Source organism: Chlamydomonas reinhardtii, chromosome 2 (assembly GCF_000002595.2).
Source record: "Chlamydomonas reinhardtii strain CC-503 cw92 mt+ chromosome 2, whole genome shotgun sequence".
Classification (NCBI taxonomy): Eukaryota; Viridiplantae; Chlorophyta; class Chlorophyceae; order Chlamydomonadales; family Chlamydomonadaceae; genus Chlamydomonas; species Chlamydomonas reinhardtii.
Genome location: NC_057005.1, coordinates 7,485,177 through 7,502,032, shown reverse-complemented (window position 1 = coordinate 7,502,032; position 16,856 = coordinate 7,485,177). Strand labels below are relative to the sequence as shown.

At 66.9% G+C, this 16,856-nt stretch overlaps 3 protein-coding genes across 4 annotated transcripts; all 3 read right to left on the bottom strand.

Annotated features, from left to right (window-relative positions):
- Window positions 1-6,252, bottom strand: CHLRE_02g144001v5 (uncharacterized protein). Its single transcript, XM_043060262.1, has 7 exons — window positions 5,327-6,252; window positions 4,403-4,551; window positions 4,027-4,153; window positions 1,836-3,765; window positions 1,205-1,597; window positions 826-945; window positions 1-547 (listed from the first exon to the last, which is right to left on the bottom strand). Exons 1-7 carry the CDS (start codon window positions 6,224-6,226, stop codon window positions 255-257), a joined length of 3,912 nt encoding a protein of 1,303 aa, XP_042927760.1. The 5' UTR covers window positions 6,227-6,252; the 3' UTR covers window positions 1-254.
- A 48-nt stretch (window positions 6,253-6,300) lies between these two features.
- Window positions 6,301-8,452, bottom strand: CHLRE_02g144000v5 (uncharacterized protein). Its single transcript, XM_043060261.1, has 4 exons — window positions 7,882-8,452; window positions 7,519-7,616; window positions 7,125-7,287; window positions 6,301-6,834 (listed from the first exon to the last, which is right to left on the bottom strand). Exons 1-4 carry the CDS (start codon window positions 8,308-8,310, stop codon window positions 6,652-6,654), a joined length of 873 nt encoding a protein of 290 aa, XP_042927759.1. The 5' UTR covers window positions 8,311-8,452; the 3' UTR covers window positions 6,301-6,651.
- A 53-nt stretch (window positions 8,453-8,505) lies between these two features.
- On the bottom strand, window positions 8,506-16,772 carry CHLRE_02g144050v5 (uncharacterized protein). Of its 2 annotated transcripts, XM_043060273.1 has the most exons (23): window positions 16,428-16,772; window positions 16,274-16,329; window positions 16,066-16,171; window positions 15,711-15,816; window positions 15,217-15,375; window positions 14,748-14,849; window positions 14,520-14,623; window positions 14,254-14,265; window positions 14,085-14,179; window positions 13,791-13,878; window positions 13,390-13,481; window positions 13,165-13,206; window positions 12,854-12,956; window positions 12,568-12,634; window positions 12,160-12,243; window positions 11,718-11,818; window positions 11,173-11,242; window positions 10,678-10,784; window positions 10,436-10,514; window positions 10,128-10,170; window positions 9,722-9,855; window positions 9,290-9,406; window positions 8,506-9,084 (listed from the first exon to the last, which is right to left on the bottom strand). In XM_043060273.1, the coding sequence occupies exons 1-23, from the start codon at window positions 16,520-16,522 to the stop codon at window positions 8,893-8,895; spliced, it is 2,154 nt and encodes a 717-aa protein (XP_042927758.1). In that variant the 5' UTR covers window positions 16,523-16,772; the 3' UTR covers window positions 8,506-8,892. The 2 variants fall into 2 exon arrangements, with proteins under 2 accessions (XP_042927758.1, XP_042927757.1); XM_043060274.1 differs by lacking the exon at window positions 14,254-14,265.
- Between the last annotated feature and the right edge of the window lie 84 nt (window positions 16,773-16,856).

Below are 16,856 nucleotides of genomic sequence, written 5' to 3'. Positions count from 1 at the left end.
AGACTCGGCATCGTAGTTCCAGTAACCCAGTTCCCAGCAGGTGCCTTGTGTGTAGGGATGTTGCGGTGGCCTGCAATCGCCCCCGCGCGCTCCCTCGCCTCCCCGCACCACAGCCACACAAGCCCCATCATCAACCCAATACGCCCAGCTGACCTTGCCACCACTCCTCCACTCCACCGCTCCAACAAAGCATCCCCGTCTCAACCACGTGCCCCTACGCCCGCCGTCCTGTGACACACGCTAGCTCCCTCCTACTACGCCACGTCGCGCCGCCGCGGCCGTGCCAGGCCCGCGCCCCAGGGCCGCGGGGCCCCCGGCGCCAGGCCACCGGGCAGCGGCGACATGCGGCCGCCAGCGCCGCCAGTGCTACTGCCATTACTGCCACTACTGCCGCCAGTGCTACTGCCGCTACTGCTGCCTGCAGCGGTGGGACCACGCGGCGGCTGCTGCTGCTGCTGCTGCGCCTCCTCGCCCTCCTCCTCGCCCTCCTCGCCCTCCGCGGGTGCGTGTAGGTCCACAGGCTCAGCCAGGCTGGAGGGGTCGAAGCCTGCGGGGCAGCGGGGGGTGGGGGCGAGGTGAGGTGAGGCGGGTGGGGCAGCGGGGGGTGGGGGCCAGGTGAGGTGAAGGGTGGGGCGGATAAGGGGGGCCAGGTGAGAGCGGGAGGCGGGGATGTGTGGGTGTGGCGACGCCGAGGCGAAAGCCGAGGTGTGCAAGTGGGGACTAGCTGCGCTGTGCTGTGCTGTGCACGCCGCAGCCGCACAAGCGGTGCGTACACAGCACACGCCAGCCCCCATACACGCACACGCCATCCCGCCGCCTCCTCACCCGCCTCCGCCGCCCACTGCTCGAACATGCCCTCGTACTGCCGCCGCGCCGCCTCCAGAGCCGCCTCGCCGGGCGGCGCCAGCCCCACCTCCGCCAACACCGACTGCGGCAGGTGCACGCCTGGGGGGGGGGGCGGCGGCGGGGGGGCGGCATATGAGCAGTTGGGTGCTGGCATGCCTCAGTTGGGGGGTTGGGGTTTGTGTGCGTCCGACAGCAGCGCGCTAATGAACCGCGTCAACACAGCTTGACATCGGCAGTGTGGTGGGCACCACAACAGGCCGACAGGAAGCGCTGCCCAGCCCTGGCAATCTTGACACACGGACCGGCTCGTGGTACCTCCCCCCCCCCCAGCCTCCCCCCAGCCCCCCCCCCCCCGTACCCATGGCCACTGCCTGCGCCAGGCAATCTTCCACCTCCAGCCCCTGCGCCGTCGCCGCCGCCACAAGCTCCCGCAGCCGCCCCGCATCCACCGCCACGCCCGCGCCCTCCTCCTCCTCCTCCTCCTCCTCCTCCTCCTCCACCTCGTCCTCGCCCTCCTCCCCATACTCCTCCGCGTCCTCCTCCGCGGCAGCCGCAGCCTCTGCCTCGGCACGCCGCCTGCGCTCCTCCTCCCCCTCGCGCCCCGCTGCAGCAGCTCCTGCCGCCCCCGCTACAGCCGCGCCCGCTACAGCCTGCTGCTGCTGCTGCTGCCTGAGCTTCGCCTGGTAGTCAACAAACTGGCGCTTTTGTTTGTCGTTGAGGCGGCTGAGGTCCAGGAACTTGACCTTCTTGTCTGCATGCATGTGTTAGGGAAGCACAAGCCAAGGAAAGGCACCCCGTATTCGCATGTGCGCATGCGCGTGCATGCGTGTGCATATGCACGTGTACAAGAGGCAGCACGTGCGCATGCAATTGAGTACGCTTGTGTGCAAGTGGCATGAAACGCACCTCTGCTCCTAAACCCCGGCCCGCCACATCCCAAACCCCACGCCCACCACGCCCATCCCCACTCCCACCCCGCGGGCACCCACCCTCCACCGCCTTGGCCAGGTCGGGTCGCAGCTGGTACAGCGGCTGCAGGGCGGGGTCGCGCTCCGGCGGCGGGCTGGGACCCAGCGGCGCGCGGGGCGCCGGCAGCCGGCCGCCCTGCGCGCCCGAGCCGCCGCCCGGCTCGCCCTGCAGGTTCGCGGCAGCGGCTGCAGCCGATGCGTCACTGGTAACGTTGGCGTTTGCGGTTTTGGGCTTGCCTTTGTTGTCTTTGTCTTTCTTCAAGTGCGCAAACAGGCTGCCGCGGCGCCGCGAGGTGCCTGCGGCCGCGTCGCCGCCTTCAGCCGCCGCCGCCGCCGCCGCGGACTCGGCAGCTGGGCTACTGCTGCCAGTGCTACTGCCAGGACCGCCACTGCTGCTGCTGCTGCTGCTACTGCTGCTGTTGCTACTGCCGCCGTACATCAGCTCGTCCATCATGCGGCGCACGTCGTCCGGCGAGGCGCCGCCCTGCAGAGCCCGCTGCACCGCCTCCAGCACCGCCCCCGCACCCGGCCCCGGCCCCGCAGCACTGCTGCTGCTACTGCCGCTACCGCTGCTGACGGCAATAGCAGCAGCAGCAGCTTGCCGCACCGACGCGGCGCTGCTACTGCCGCTGCCGTTGCTACTGCTACTGCCGCCGCCCAGCTGCCCCAGCAGGTCATCTAGCTCGGAGGTGGGGTCCTCCAGCCCGAATGCGTCCCAGCCGTCATCGGCTGGAGCAGCGGCTGTAGCAGCGACGCCGACGCCGGCGGTTGTAGCAGCGCGCGCAGGAGCAGCTGCGCTACCGGCGGGCGGCGGCTGTAGCTGGGAAAACACGTCATCGAGCGCCGAGTCGAAATCCAGCCCGAAATCCTCCGCACCACCAGCGCTGCCGCCGCTGCTACTGCTATTGCTGCTGCTGCCTCGCGTTGCCTCAGGCCGCCGCGGCTGCTGCTGCTGCTGCTGCTGCTCTAACGGACTGGTCTCCGCCTCCAGCACCAGGCGCCCTTCCGCCGCCGCCGCCGCCTCCATGCTCGCACGCGCCTCCGCCCAGCGCTGCCGCTGCCGCTCCGCCACCGCCGCCACCGCATCCACCGTCGGCCCCTTGGCGCCACCCGCCGCCGCCGCCGCCTCGTCCTCCTCACTCCTCCAGCCCGTAGGTGGCTTGGCGGCGCCAGTGGCGGCGGCGGCGGCGGCGGCGCCTTCAGCGCCAGCTCCTCTGCGCGCCGCCGCTGCATTGTACGGCACCGCGTCATCATTAATGTCGTACGGTGAATCCAGCAGTACCTGCTCCAGCTGATCGGGATCCAAGCCCTCCAGGTGCTGCATCACCTCCTGCCGTAACGCCTCCATGTCAATACCCAGGTCTCCCACACTCGGCCCGCCAGCACCGCCCGCCGCCGCTGATGGCCCCGCAGTAGCAGCCGCAGTAGCACGCTTTGCAGGGGTCTTGCCGGCAGCAGCAGCGCCGGCAGTAGCAGCAGCCTGCGGCATGGGTGGTGACCAGGCCGCCCATCGCGCCGCCTCCGCCGCCACCTCAGTCGCCAAATCCGGATTCAACAACGGCTCCTCCACCTCCACACCACCCGCAACCGCACCCCGCGCCGCCCGCCGCTGCTGCTGCTGCTTCCCAGCCGCCCCCTTTGCTCCCTCCTCTCGGCTTTGATCCTCTTCGGCCTCTGCCTCCTCCTGCTGCTGCTGCCGCCGCAGCTGCTGCAGCCGTTCCGCCGCCTTGTCTCCGAGCAGGTCCTGCAGCGGCGCCAAGCCACCACCGCCGCCGCCAGCCGCCGCCGCCGCGGCTGCAGCGGCAGCGCCGGCTGCAGCCCCAGTGCTACTGCCGGCACTGCTGCTACTGCCGCCGCTACTGCCGCCGCGTGTGTCCACCATGCGGCCCCCCAGTGCGCCAGGACGCCACGGCTCCTCCTTGGGCAGCCGCCGAGCCGCGCCGCGCTGGGCCTGAGCCGGAGTGGGGGTTGGGGCGGTGTGTGAGTTGCAGGGGGGATGCACCGTGGGGATGCGCGTTGACGGCAGCCATCCAAGCCACCATCGTGTGTTACCGCGTCCATGCCGCTAAGTGCCGTCTCACATGAGCACATGTTGTCTCCCTCCCACCCTCCTTCCCTCAGTCCCTTACGTGAGCCCCGCAGCTGCCACGCCCCTCCTCCCCCAGAATCCCCCTCCCCGCAGTGCCCTCCCCCCCCACACACGCTCCCTCACCGCCACCGCCGCCGCCAGCACCTCCCCCAGCCGCCGGCCGCCGTTGTCCGGCGCCGCCGCCGCCGCGCACACCGCGGGCAGCCCACTGGCCTCCAGCAGCTCAAGCACCGTCAGCTGCGCGCGCAGGCTGAGGTGGGCGTGGCGGCAGTGGCGGCAGACAGAGGGCAGGGAGCAGAGGTTAGGAAGGATCGGGGAGGATCGGGGGGGGGGCGTGCGAGGCTTCTGCACCAGACAGTCATTCAGTCCATCAGCGGCCCCCACTCACGCATGCGGGGATGCGGGGCCTTGCGCATTTACAAAACTCACCTACCACACCCACCCACCCACCCACCCGCCCACCCACACCCACCCACACGCCCTCCCTCCACCTGCTCACCCCAGTCCGCTGAACAGCACGGCCCGCTGCGCGCCCCAGCCGCCGCCGCGCGCCCAGTCCTCGGGCCTCGGCGCCGCCCAGTCCACCTCGGGCGCCGCCACCGCCGCGTCCACACTGCCCTGCAGCATGGCCTGGGTCACAGGCAGGACCTGTGCGGGGTGGGAGGAGGCGGCGAGTGGTGCGGGTGTGGTGTGGTGGGTTGGGTGTATTGTGGCGGCATGGAGCCAGAAGCATTGACCCGCACAGGCGTGTCCCTGTCCCTGTCCCTGTCCCTGTCCCTGTCCCTGTCCCTGTGCCTGTCCCTGTCCCTGTCCCTGTCCCTGTGCCTGTGCCTGTGCCTGTCCCTGTCCCTGTCCCTGTCCCTGTCCCTGTCCCTGTCCCTGCCCCTGCCCCTGCCCCTGCCCCTGCCCCTGCCCCTGCCCCTGCCCCTGCCCCTGCCCCTGCCCCTGCCCCTGTCCCTGTCCCTGTTCCCTGTGCCTGTGCCTGTGCCTGTGCCTGTGCCTGTGCCTGTCCCTGTCCCTGTCCCTGTCCCTGTCCCTGTCCCTGTCCCTGTCCCTGTCCCTGTCCCTGTCCCTGTCCCTGTCCCTGTCCCTGTCCCTGTCCCTGTCCCTGTCCCTGTCCCTGTCCCTGTCCCTGTCCCTGTCCCTGTCCCTGTGCCTGTTCCCTGTGCCTGTGCCTGTGCCTGTGCCTGTGCCTGTGCCTGTCCCTGTCCCTGTCCCTGTCCCTGTCCCTGTCCCTGTCCCTGTCCCTGTCCCTGCCCCTGCCCCTGCCCCTGTCCCTGTCCCTCTCCCTCTCCCTGCCCCTCTCCCTGTCCCTGTCCCTGTCCCTGTCCCTGTCCCTGTCCCTGTCCCTGTCCCTGTCCCTGTCCCTGTCCCTGTCCCTGTCCCTCTTCTCCCAACTCTCCCTCTTTCCCTCCCCCCTCACCTTGACCACGTGCCCGCCTGCCGAGTCCAGCACCGCCCGCACCACGCCGTGCTCCTCGGCACGAAACCCCGCCAGCACCAGCGCCTCCGGACCGTACGGCGGGTCCTCGTCTCCGTCGCCATCCGCGCCGGATCCAGATCCCAGCAGCCCCAGATCCAGCAGCGGCCGGCCGTCATCGCCGCCATCGGCCCCATCCATATCGCCGAATCCGGATCCGGATCCAAGCTGCATGGGCCCCGCCGGCCCCACGTTCTCGCCGTACGGATCCAGCTCCGTGGCGTCGTACCCCCGCAGCGTGTCGACCAGCTCCTCCTTACTAATGCCCATCTCCCTGTAGTACTGCTCGTCCAGTACGATCTCGTCCAACGAGGGGTTGTCCTCGCGCCGCTGTACGTCACGAGGTACGGCGGCGGCGCCTCTGCCCGCCGCGCCTCCGGCGGCGGCGCTGTCGTGCACCAGCTGCAGCCGTGGCCCCTTGCCGCGCTGCCCGCGTGCCGGCACGTCTGCCGCCGTGCTGGGGGTGTCAGTGGCTGCAGCTGTAGTTTCGGAGTTGGACGGCTGTGAGCTGCTGGCCCCGGCGTTGCGGGGGCGGCGTGCCCCGGAAGGCCCCTGGTTGGCAGGGCCGGAGGGCTCGCCGGGCTCGCCAACGGCCGCAGCAGCAGCCGGCCGGCCGCGACCGGCGGCTCCTTTGAGCGGCAGGCTGCTGCTGAGCTGGCCGGCCGTGGGCCGAGTCGCGAGGGCGCATGGGGCTGCCAGCGAGGCGCCGAGTGAGGGGCCACGCTGGGGAGTTTGCTGCGGGTGGGCGGGGCAGCGGCCGCCGAGCACCGACGTGCTCGGCGGCCGCGTCGTCGAGAACCCTCCTTCCGGCGCCAGTCGGCGGCAGCTGCATCCCACATGCATCGACGCCATTGCAACGATTTGACGTAGTCTGGTGTTGGTAAGATGGCTACAAGTGGCACTCGTGGAGTCGAGTCTGCGTGCCGACGTTCCAGTTGTCCCCCCAGACACGCCGACTATGCAGCCATTTGGCTATTCAGGCTCAAATTCAGGCTCAAATGACATCTACTAGATTTAAGTGCGGTACATGAAAGCGAATTCGAGCGACGGCTGGTATTTCACAGGTCGCGACCTAAATGCCGGCCGAGTTGACCCGTTGAGAGCTTCTGCCTAACACAGCAGTTATGTAACCTCTTTGAACAAAACAGGAAACAGCATTACATTGATTGGGTGCATGCTGAATTCCCATGCACTGGACTCGCCACGCACGCCACAAATCCCTCGCAGCCAAGGCTACTCACACCGCCTTTCCCCTCCTCTCCTCCTCTTCATAGCTTGCTCCTCAGCCCCGCGGGCACCGCCCCCCTCTCCCCCTGCTGCTGCTGCTGCTCGGCGTAAGCCGCCGCCACCGCCGCCCCCACGCGTGCGTTGTTCTTGACCAGCAGGATGTTTGCTGCCAGCGAGCGGCCGCCCGTCAGCGACCGCACCCGCTCCAGCAGGAAGGGCGTCACCTGGGTGCAAGCAGCAGTGGCAGTGGCAGCGGCAGCAGCAGCAGCGGCAGCGGCAGCAGGCCGTGGGTACAGGTGAGTGCTCTTGTGGTGCTGACTTGTTTCCCACTCCCAGTCATGGCCGGTGGCCACGCGCCCGACACGCACGGAGCCCCCTGCCGCGGTCCCCTAGCACGTCTCCCCAGCAACACCGCCTGCGGCCCCGCGCCCGCCACCACACCTCATGCCACCACCACACCACACCACGCCACCACACCCACCCACCCACCACACCCACCCATCCCCGCCCGTACCTCGTTGCCCTTGACCCCGCGCGCCTCCGCCTCCGCCAGCGCGGCGCGGGTGGCGGCCTCCACCACCTCGCCCTCCGCCGCCGCCGCCGCGGGTATGGGCACTGCCAGCAGCATGCCACTGCCCAGGCCCAGCCGCCGCACACAGCCCAACATGGAGGCAGCCCTAGGGGGGCGGCATCCAGGGAAAGGGGTTCGGGGGGTTTGGGGCTGGTATAGGAGGTCCCGGGAGTGGGCACGTGGGTTTGTAGGGGTCGGCCCACCGCTGGGATGCGCCGGCGCCAGCTCTCCCCGCCCTGCCCCGCCCTTCTCTGAACCACCACCACCGCCACCACCGCCACCACCACCAGCAGCACCACCACACCACCACAACCGCCACCACAACCGCCACACTCACTCGGCGGCTGTGTCCACTCGTGCCGGCGCCCGGCAGCCGCTCCGCGGCGTGAAGAAGGCGGGGAACTCGTCCGTGCCGTACGCCGCCACCGCCACGCCCTGGGCATGTGGGGTGTGTGAAAAGGGTGGGGCGGTGGTTGTTGCAGGGGTGGATAGTGGGGGCTGTGTTCAGTGGGGGATCAAGTACAGAGACTGAATCAGCGATGCACGTGAGGGTAGCAGGAACCAACCGCGGCCGCACATGCGCACGTCCGGGCCCCCAACCCAGGTTACGGTAACAGTGGGCCAGCGCCTAGCTCGCAACGCGAGCGCGTTCAGACGGCAGCAAAACCAACCAGCTAAATTTCGGGGCGCGGGGACTCACCCACGTCTCCAGCACCTCGAGCGTGCGCGGGATGTCCAAGATGGATTTGGCGCCGGCGCACACGACCGCGATGGGCGTGCGCCCTAGCTCTACCAGGTCGGCGGACACGTCCATGGTCACCTCGCCGCCGCGGTGCACGCCGCCGATGCCGCCCGTCACGAAGACGTGTATCCCCGCCAGCGCGGCCAGCGCGGCTGTGGCGGAGACGGTGGTGGCGCCATCGAGGCGCTTGGCGAGGACGACGGGCAGGTCGCGGCGCGAGACCTTCTGCACCGCGAGACCGCGCTTTGCGATGTGCTCCAGCTGTTGGCGCTCCATCCCGATGTGTGGGACGCCGGCGATAATAGCTATCGTGGCGGGCACGGCCCCGGATTCCCGGACCACGGCCTCCACCTCAAGGGCCGTCTTGAGGTTATCGGGCCAAGGCATGCCATGGCTAATGATCGTGCTTTCTAGCGCCACTACTGGGCGTCCCTCGCGGAGTGCGGCTTGCACTTCGGGCGAAATTTGTACACCGAGCCCCTCTGCCATTCGCACCAAGCTTATGGCGAACTCTAAGCTACGTTTAGAAATTTTTTACACAGCCTGGGTCGGTTAGCAGACTGTGTCTAACGGCACCGCAGACTAGGGTTCTGTTTACACTCGCGCAGTGCCAAATTGTTGAGCGTGCAACGCTTTTACAGAAAGGCGGACATAGACTCGCAGGTTCGCGGCCCGAGTCACATAATTAAAGCGTGCTGAATCAGAAAAACACCATCCCAGCCTGGGGGCCCAGCCACCCTCGTGCAGGGCCCCTTCCCTTCCCAGGCGCCAGCCTCTGTCCGACCACTCTGCGTCATAACCCTTACCAAGCCAACCTTACAGCTCCTTACGTAATCAACAGGCCACTGCCTATGCCAAGGCCTCAGCTCTTGATGCAAGGGCATTTGGCACATTGTGAGCATCACACTACCATGCCGCGCGCCCACGCCGATCCCGCCGCCACAAACGCCCACCTCCAGCCCCAACCAATCACCACCCATGCCGCGACCTCCGCCCCACACTGAACAGCCGGCGTCGCTGCTGCGCTCTCCGCCGCCGCCTGTAGTTTGCGCTCCACATGCTGTGCGCGCGCTGCTTGAGCGCCTGTATCGTGTAGTTGTAGGCGAGGCCGCCCCACTGGGCGTCCCAGAAGAAGGCCCGGTGGTAGCGCTCGATGCCGGCCTGTGGAGATGTGTGTATGTATGTGTGTGTTATGTGTTTGCGTGTGTGTATGTATGTGTTTGTGTGTGCATGTATGTGTGTGTATATGTGTGGCTGTGCGTCAATAATGCACCGGTCCATATGTGCACCGGGTGTGAACGCCCGTCGCTTGCGCACCGCCCTCCCCACCTGCACCATACAGCTCCCCCCCTCTCCCTCCTCCCACCTGCAGCTCCTCCAGCTCCTGCGGCGCCACGTCGTCCAGCAGCTCCACCAGGCGGTGCAGGTCGTGGCGGCCGACGCGGATGGAGAACTCGGGGAAGGGCACCACGTCCCAGTGGGCCTGGGTGCGTGTGTGTGTGTGGGGGGGGGGAGGTGGGGGTTAGGTTCGAGGGGTGGGCGCTGCGGTTTGTTGGTTGCGGTTGCGGTGCTTGCTGTTGTGTTGTTTGTTATGATTGCGTTGGTTGGGTCTGCACGGGGTTACACGGCGTACCAGCATGGCCGCATGGGTGGGCGGGGCGTGGACGGCGGGTCTCGCACTGCACCCACCCCTTCCCTTCCCCCTCCTTTTCCCCTCCCTTCCCCCTCCTTTGCCCCTCCCTCCCCCCTCCCTTGCCCCTCCTTTGCCCCTCCTCCCCACCAACCACCAGTCCCCCACCTGGTATACGTGGTCCTGGATGATCACGGGCACGCAGCCGCTGATCATCGCCTCCACCAGCCGAATGCCCCAGCCCGAGCCCATGGGCGCCAGGCAGAACCGGGACTGCTGCATGTAGGTGGCGGCCTCACCGCCTGCCGGGAGGGGTTACATTCATGATTAATCCCCGGGAGGGGAGGGGATGGGAGAGGCGGGAGAGTGTGGGTTGGGCGGAGAGGCATGGTGTCAAGGAGCACAAGATAAACTAAGCGCAAAGAGACATGGTGTGTGTAGGAGAAGGGTGTGTCAGGTCTGGGTGTTTAGGTGTGTGTGGAGACATGCGGGGCTGTGCAGTGGTCGCCCCATGCAGGGTGTGACTGACTGCCCGGCTGTCCTTGTTGGTTTGAAAATGAGACCACAGCCTCACCTCCCGGACCTCCGACCTTGTAGTCGGGCCGCGCGTTGGGGCCCTGCGGGGGGGCGGTGGCACATGGGCACACGCCGAGCCCGTTGGCGACACATACACAGCACGCACCGTGTCGGCCCACTACCCCTGTGCTCTGGCGAACGCACGGCACAGAGCACCGCACGCGCCGCACGTGACCAGCCCGCCAGCAGTTCCGCCCCCACCCCGCCCCCTTCATGCGCTCCATCACCCATGCCACCCAGCCGCAGACCGACCCAGCCACGGCCACGGCCACGTGTCTGCCTGCAGCGCCCACCCACCCCCCACACCTTGGGGTCGTACTTCCCGCCCGGACCGAACAGCTTGTGAATCAGCTGCCGTACACCCTGGCTGTACGACATCTGGGGCCTGTGCGGCGGGGGCGCGTGTCGGGCAGAGAGCTTTCCTTAGGTACAGAGTATTGTGTGTATGTGTACCGGTAATGAACATGTGCGCGTGCGCAATCCCGTTACCCCGTACAACGCCGATCAACCCCGCCCAGGCGCTCCTTTCCTCTCCCCCGGCCTCTCACTTGGTGAAGCCGGCAAAGTAGAGGGTGAGGTTGCGCACGGGGACGTCCGGCCCGCGCTTGCGTGTCACCTGCCGCGTGCCGTCGGGCAGCTGCGTCACGTTCCACACCTGTCAGGCGGCGGCGGCGGCAGTGCGGGGAGGGGGGTAGCCGTGCATGTGTGGGGGAAGGGGGTGGTTACTGTTCCAGTCCCGAAGAAACCAAGACCCAGGACCAGCCCACAGAGCGCGGAGGAAGGATGTTTTGGACGCCGGGGTTGAGCGTGTGGGCTAGGCGGCGGGTTGGGAGGTGGCGGGTGTTGATTGGGAGGAGTGTAGCGCCATGCGTCTTCAGGATGCCGGCTGACAATTTTGCGTGCGTGCTGTCACCCGAGGTATACAGGCGCCTGCCCTTCCCTCCCTCCCGCCTCCTCCCTTGCCGCTACTATATTGCTGCTACTGCCACCACTGCCTTCCCCCTTGCCGCTACTGCCACTGCTGCTGCTACTGCCGCGCGCACCTGGTTGTAGTTGTGTGGCTCCACCCAGGTTGGCATGATGTAGTTGGGGGTCACCACGTCCTTTTCAGGCCTGTGCGTGCGTGTGTGTGGGGGTTGCATTCATGATTTATTGGGGAGGAGGACGAGGCAACACGCAGCAGTGTGCGGGCGCGTGTGCGTCTGCGTATAGGAGGGGGGCAGTGTAAGTGTGGGGGCAGTGCTAGTGCGGGCAGCGTGTGGTGGCAGGTGTGGTGGCTGATGCGAGGCCTGCTGGCCGGAGCTTCACACCGGGCCGTGCAGGCGCGCAACCCCAACTGTAACAGCAGCCGCTACTGTACGGGCACACACCCGTACTGGCATACACCACTCCCACCCTCCCACATGCGCCTCCGTCTTCACCCCGCTGCCCTCCATCCTGCACGCCTGCTGCCTCCCCCCTCCTCCTCCCGCTGCCCTCCCCCTTGCTTGAAACTGTCGCCTCTGCCTGCGCTCCGCTAGTTTGGCTTGGTTTGATTAAGTTTGGGCTGGTAACTCCCACACCCACCGCCACACCCATACACACGCACCGTATGCATATCTCGCTCTCCTCCAGGATGTCCATGGCCGTGAATTCGGCCGGGAACTCCGGGAAGCGCGTGCCGGGCTGGGGCAGGGCGCCGCGCAGCGCCTGCAAGGGGAGGAGCGTGTGTCGTCCGCGTGTGTGTGTGTGTGTGTGTGTGTGTGTGTGTGTGTGTGTGTGTGTGTGTGTGTGTGTGTGTGTGTGTGTGTCGGGGTGATAGGTGACTTTGTACGTGAGACAGCGTGTTGCGGGAGAGAGTTCTGAAGACGCTGGAGACAGGAAACGCCGGGGTGGACGCCATGGCATTTGGTGTATCCCAGGTGCGGACGTCCCGCACCCGCACCCACAGCACGAGCCAGGCAAGATCTCCCACATCCCCACATGTACACATACCGTACGCCCCATACCACCCGCCCGCCCGCCCCACCCCGCCCCGCCCGCGCTCTCACCAGGTGTGCGGTGGGGTCGGTCGTCTGGCCCACCTTCATGCGGGCGGCGTATGGCCGCCGCGGCGACTGGCCGAAGTGAACCAGCTGCGTGTGTGTGAGAGCGTGTGAGGGGCGTGGGGTGGAGAGAAATAATTTGTAGACGAGGTGGATGTCGGATGGCAGGGGACTCGGGAGGTTAGTGGTACTGAGCAGCGAAGTCCATTGGTGGCCTTGAGGTGTCTGGGGCCCGCCACCGCAGGTGCAGGTGCAGGGGACCCAGTTGGGTTCGGGCGCACCCCCGGCCCTCTGGCCGCCAAGCTGGGGCCTCAGTGCCCACGGGGCCGCACACACACACGCTAGCACACACGTTCTTCTTCCCTTCTTGTTTCACGCACACACAGACACACACAGACACACACATTCACACACCTTTATGGAGTGCTGCATCTCCGGCGGCGCCATCTGCAGCTTGCACACCCCGCGGTCGTTGGTGGCCCTGAGGGGGAGGGAGGGGAGGGGCGGGAATGCAGGCGGAGGGAGGGAGGGCGCGAGGGAGGCACGTGAGGCAGGGGGCACGTGGATGCACGGGTGGGTGGGTCGGCGCGTGTGGGCACTGCACTGGGCGGCAAGGGCGAGGCAGCAAGCAGCGAGAGCGGCGCCAGTGGTCTGAGAGCGGGAAGAGGGGGAGCGAGACAGCAGGGCGTCTGCGGCGCACCAGAAGATGTGGTTGCGGCCGCCAGTGAGGTTGAAGAAGGGCGAGTTCTCTTGGAGCCACTTGGTGGCATGCTGGATGACAAAGTAGGGGTGGCCCACGTTGCCTGTGAGAAGATGTGGTGGCGGCGCGCACGGCGAGGCGCGGGTGGGGTCCACAGGTCACGTGGTGCAGGACAGACGTGAGCTACACGGGTGAAAGACCACAAGGAAAAGGCCACGAGGGAAAGGCCACGAGGGAAAGGCCACGAGGGAAAGGCCACAAGACAAAGGCCACGAGGGAAAGGCCACGAGAGAAAGGCCACGCATGCTCACCCGTGTACCAGTACGTGAAGGTGGGCACGTAGAACAGCGCGGCTGCGGGTGCGTGCGGGTTTGTGTTTTTTTGGGGGGAGGTGACAGGATACTCGGAAGAGGTTGCGCGTGTGCGGGCGGTAACATGAAAGCATCACAACCGTTGCTTCTCACCACCCTCTGCTCTTGCTTGTAATAGGATATTACCAGCATGACAAGTGAACTACCTAGCTGTCGATGACCCACCTTCCCAGGGGTTTTCTGTGCGCACCCCCCAGTCGCCCAACAGCAGCTCCGTGAACTCCAGCTCCGCATTGTACATCAGGTCAATGAGCGACCTGCGGCGGCGCGAGTGGCGGCAGGGGCGGTGCAAGTGGCGGCAGCGGGTGGCGGCAATACTGGTACTTGAAACAAGGCGAGGGATAACGCAGATGCATAACGTGATGGTCGCAACGGTTGGGTGCGGGCCGCTGTGCAGCTGTGTCTTCATTGCGGCGGCAAACAACACGAGCCCGTCCCCCCTCACCCGCCCGTTCTCCACATGACCGGCTACTCCCCCCCCCCGGGCGCATCGTGGCGGGCACATGAAGCATACCCACATGCACACACACACACACACACACACACACACATGCACACGCACGCACCATTGGTCGTGGAATTCTCGGCGGTGCACCACATTACTCGGCAGATCATACACATACACTTTGATCTTGGCGTGATTGGGCCGCCAGCCTGACGGGTGGGGCGGGAAAACGACGAGTAGGACGGGTGGAAGCGAGGCGTGGCGTGGCTGAGTTGCGTGAAGTTGGTTGTAGTTGAATGGCGGTGATGTGGGTCAGTCGGCCCGGGAGACGGCCGCCTCAGGCACGTCCCTGTACCTCCTGCACCGCCCGGCCCCCCACCTGCCGCCCCGCCACCACCACCCCACCAGCTCTCACCCACGCTGCTGCTGTAGGCCTTGGTGCGCGTGCAGCCGTGGCCCCAGTACCCCGGCTTGCAGTGACACCAGCCGCCCACGCACTCGCCCACGCCGCTGCGAGGCAGGATGGGAGGGTGGTTGAAAGAGCACGTGTTAAATGTCAAGTATTGCAGCAGCAGCGCACGCACTCGCCCACGCCGCTGCAAGGTGAGACGGTTGCGAGGCAGGGTGCAGGTGGCCCAGCCCGACGGGTCCAAGCAGGTGGAGCCAGCGCTTCACTCGGAACGGCAACAGGATCCAGCGACAGGCAGCGATGGCGCCCGGACAACACTTCTTGAGAGCCCTGGTAACACCGCGCGCCTGCGCCCGACTGCACCCATCATCCCCCCTTACGCCACTCGCTCATCCCCGCACGCGGGGTCCGGGGGCTCTCTCTGTGTGCGGCGCCTCCCACCTGCAGCCGCGGTAGCAGTGCTGCGTGTCCGCCACCTCGCAGCTGTTGCCGCGGAAGTAGCCCTGGCAGTTGCACCAGCGCTCCGCCGCGTCGTAGTGCCGCCCCTGCGCGGCAGCAGGTGCGGGTGACGTCCTGTGACGCATGTTTTCATGTGGGCTAATGGCGAGGCCTACAACCCGTCCACGTCACTCTACCCGCTCCCCCTCCCGCCCTATCCCCTACTCCCACCTGGTAGTTGCTTCCCTGGATCTGGCACCAGCCGCGGTTGTTGCAGCGGTCCGGGCACTCGCTCAGCGGCCGCCACTGGCCGCCGTCGGGGGTCTTGTACTCCTGCAGCAAGCACGGTCGCGGGCCAGCAGCGAGGGAGCACATGCAGCAGCACGGGCATCAACACACACACGAGGCTGTACACCAACCATCAACACCACACCGGTCAGCGCACCGGCCAAGGACCTCCCACACACCGCACTCAGCCATCCCGCTGCCCCGCCCCAACCCATGCCTGCCCCGCCCCGCCGCAACTCTGGGCCGCCCCGAACCTTGCCTGCCCCCCCGCCTCAACGCTTGCCTGCACCGCCATGCCCCAACCCTTGCCCCGCTCCCGCCCGACCTCCCGCCCGACCTCGCACTGCACCGCTCTACCCCGCCCCACCCCGCCCCGCTCCCGCCCCGCCTACCGCCCCGCCTCCCCCCGCACCTGCGGCACCTGCTCGGGCGGCAGCTGCGCCTCCTGCGGCGGGCTGTGTCGCGCCGTGTGCCCGGTGGCGTGGAACCAGTCCACGCCGCTGGCGTTGAGCGCCGGCGAGTCGGACAGCTGGTCCGCGGGGGCGCGGCCCTGGTAGCGGTAGCACAGGAACTGCGGGGTGGGGTGCAACAGGGTGCAGCGGGGAGGGGTGGGAGAAGTGGGAGGGATGGGAGGGATGGGAGGCGGGAGAGGTTGCTGCAAGGCAGGCTAACTGCATTCCTCACCTTCCTAAGAACCCCCTACCCTGGCACTGCACGCAGAGGTACGTGTGAGCTCAGGACACACGAGGGAGCAGGCTGTTGCTGCAAACACATACAGATGGCACGCGCCCTCCCATCTCCGCCGTACTCCCCTTGCTTTCCTCTCCTCCGATCCGCCCAACCCCCTCCACCCCACTCCCCCATCCCCGTTCCGCCTCCCCATCCCTCCCTCCCCCTGCCCTGTACCCTGTGCGCCAGGACCAGGTCGTAGAAGCAGGGACTGGCGCCCGACACGCCCGTGCCCTCGTAGTGCAGGTGCTCGGGGCAGGAGCCCGGCCAGGCGTGCAGCTGCCTGAGCGGGTGGGCGGGGCCGGGTGTGTGGAGGAGCGTGGGTAGGCATGGGGGCGTGAAGGTCGGTAAAAGGGGTGCGGCCCCGCGCGACCGAGCACGGAACACGTGTGGAGAGCGCAAGCGAAGGGACACCTGTGTGCTGAGGGTGGTGTTTGCTTGGAGTTGAGCTGGAGGGCGGGGGGGGGATGGAGTGTTCAGGTGCAGTTGCGGTGCGGTGTGGCCGAGGCTGCTGGGGCCAAACAACACGCACTTGATGCACTCGCAGTTCTTGGGGTACCAGGTGCCGTAGTGCGGCAATGTGCCGGGGTCCTTGCTGACGTGGCAGGCCGGGAACAGCCGCTCCTGGCAGGACGGGCCTGGGGCGGGAGCGGTGGGAGGTGGGAGGTGCCAGGAGGGCGTGTCGGGCAGTTGAGCCAACCTGTCCGGAGCTAGGAGAACCCGTGAGCTGTGCGCCGCACCTGTGAGCCCGAAGGGGCAGTCACACTGCCCCGTCTCGCCGTTGCAATTCCCAAACCTGCAAGGCGTCGTGGCGAGGGTGCAGTTCGGTACGCCGGGGGCCTGGCGAGCAGGGAGCGGCCAAGCCGGGGAAGCCCCACTCCGCGCAACACCTACTTTGTGCAGTCTGGGTGGCATGCCTTGAGGTGCTCTTTAAATGGACTAATAGCTGAGGAGCAAAGCACTCCGCATAGCAACAGGACGCCAAACATGCCGAGTGCCATTTGTCGGGGTTTCCTTGTCTTTGTTCTGTATATTCTCTAGCAGCATCTTGGTGTCATTACTTGTAAATATTTGAACATGCACAACAGCATTGCAGCTTGCACGTTCAGTTCCTGCCTTCCTGGGTCCTGGATGACCTCTTGCTGCACATGTGCGACTTAATTTTATATAGAGTACTACCTGGTCACAGAATGATTACACTATACCCCTGTCGACGCATGCTCGGCACGCCACGCAGACTGGAAGTCACCCTCCTAGCTGTCGACGAGCTGGCAATTTCAATCTGGCGTTTCGCCTGTCGCCCGCTCGCGGCTACAACAGCGC

Coding starts and splice junctions, on each gene's coding strand:
- CHLRE_02g144050v5 (XM_043060273.1), bottom strand. CDS start 16,522: ATGTTTGGCGTCCTGTTGCTATGCGGAGTGCTTTGCTCCTCAGCTATT. Junction 12,957..13,164: donor CTTCACGTACTGGTACACGG/GTGAGCATGCGT, acceptor ATCTTCTCACAG/GCAACGTGGGCCACCCCTAC. Junction 10,171..10,435: donor GCGGGAAGTACGACCCCAAG/GTGTGGGGGGTG, acceptor GCCCCCCCGCAG/GGCCCCAACGCGCGGCCCGA.
- CHLRE_02g144001v5 (XM_043060262.1), bottom strand. CDS start 6,226: ATGCATGTGGGATGCAGCTGCCGCCGACTGGCGCCGGAAGGAGGGTTC. Junction 946..1,204: donor GGCGCAGGCAGTGGCCATGG/GTACGGGGGGGG, acceptor CCCCCCCCCCAG/GCGTGCACCTGCCGCAGTCG. Junction 548..825: donor GCAGTGGGCGGCGGAGGCGG/GTGAGGAGGCGG, acceptor GCTGCCCCGCAG/GCTTCGACCCCTCCAGCCTG.
- CHLRE_02g144000v5 (XM_043060261.1), bottom strand. CDS start 8,310: ATGCCTTGGCCCGATAACCTCAAGACGGCCCTTGAGGTGGAGGCCGTG. Junction 7,288..7,518: donor CGAGTGGACACAGCCGCCGA/GTGAGTGTGGCG, acceptor CCGCCCCCCTAG/GGCTGCCTCCATGTTGGGCT. Junction 6,835..7,124: donor GCGGGGTCAAGGGCAACGAG/GTACGGGCGGGG, acceptor GCTTGCACCCAG/GTGACGCCCTTCCTGCTGGA.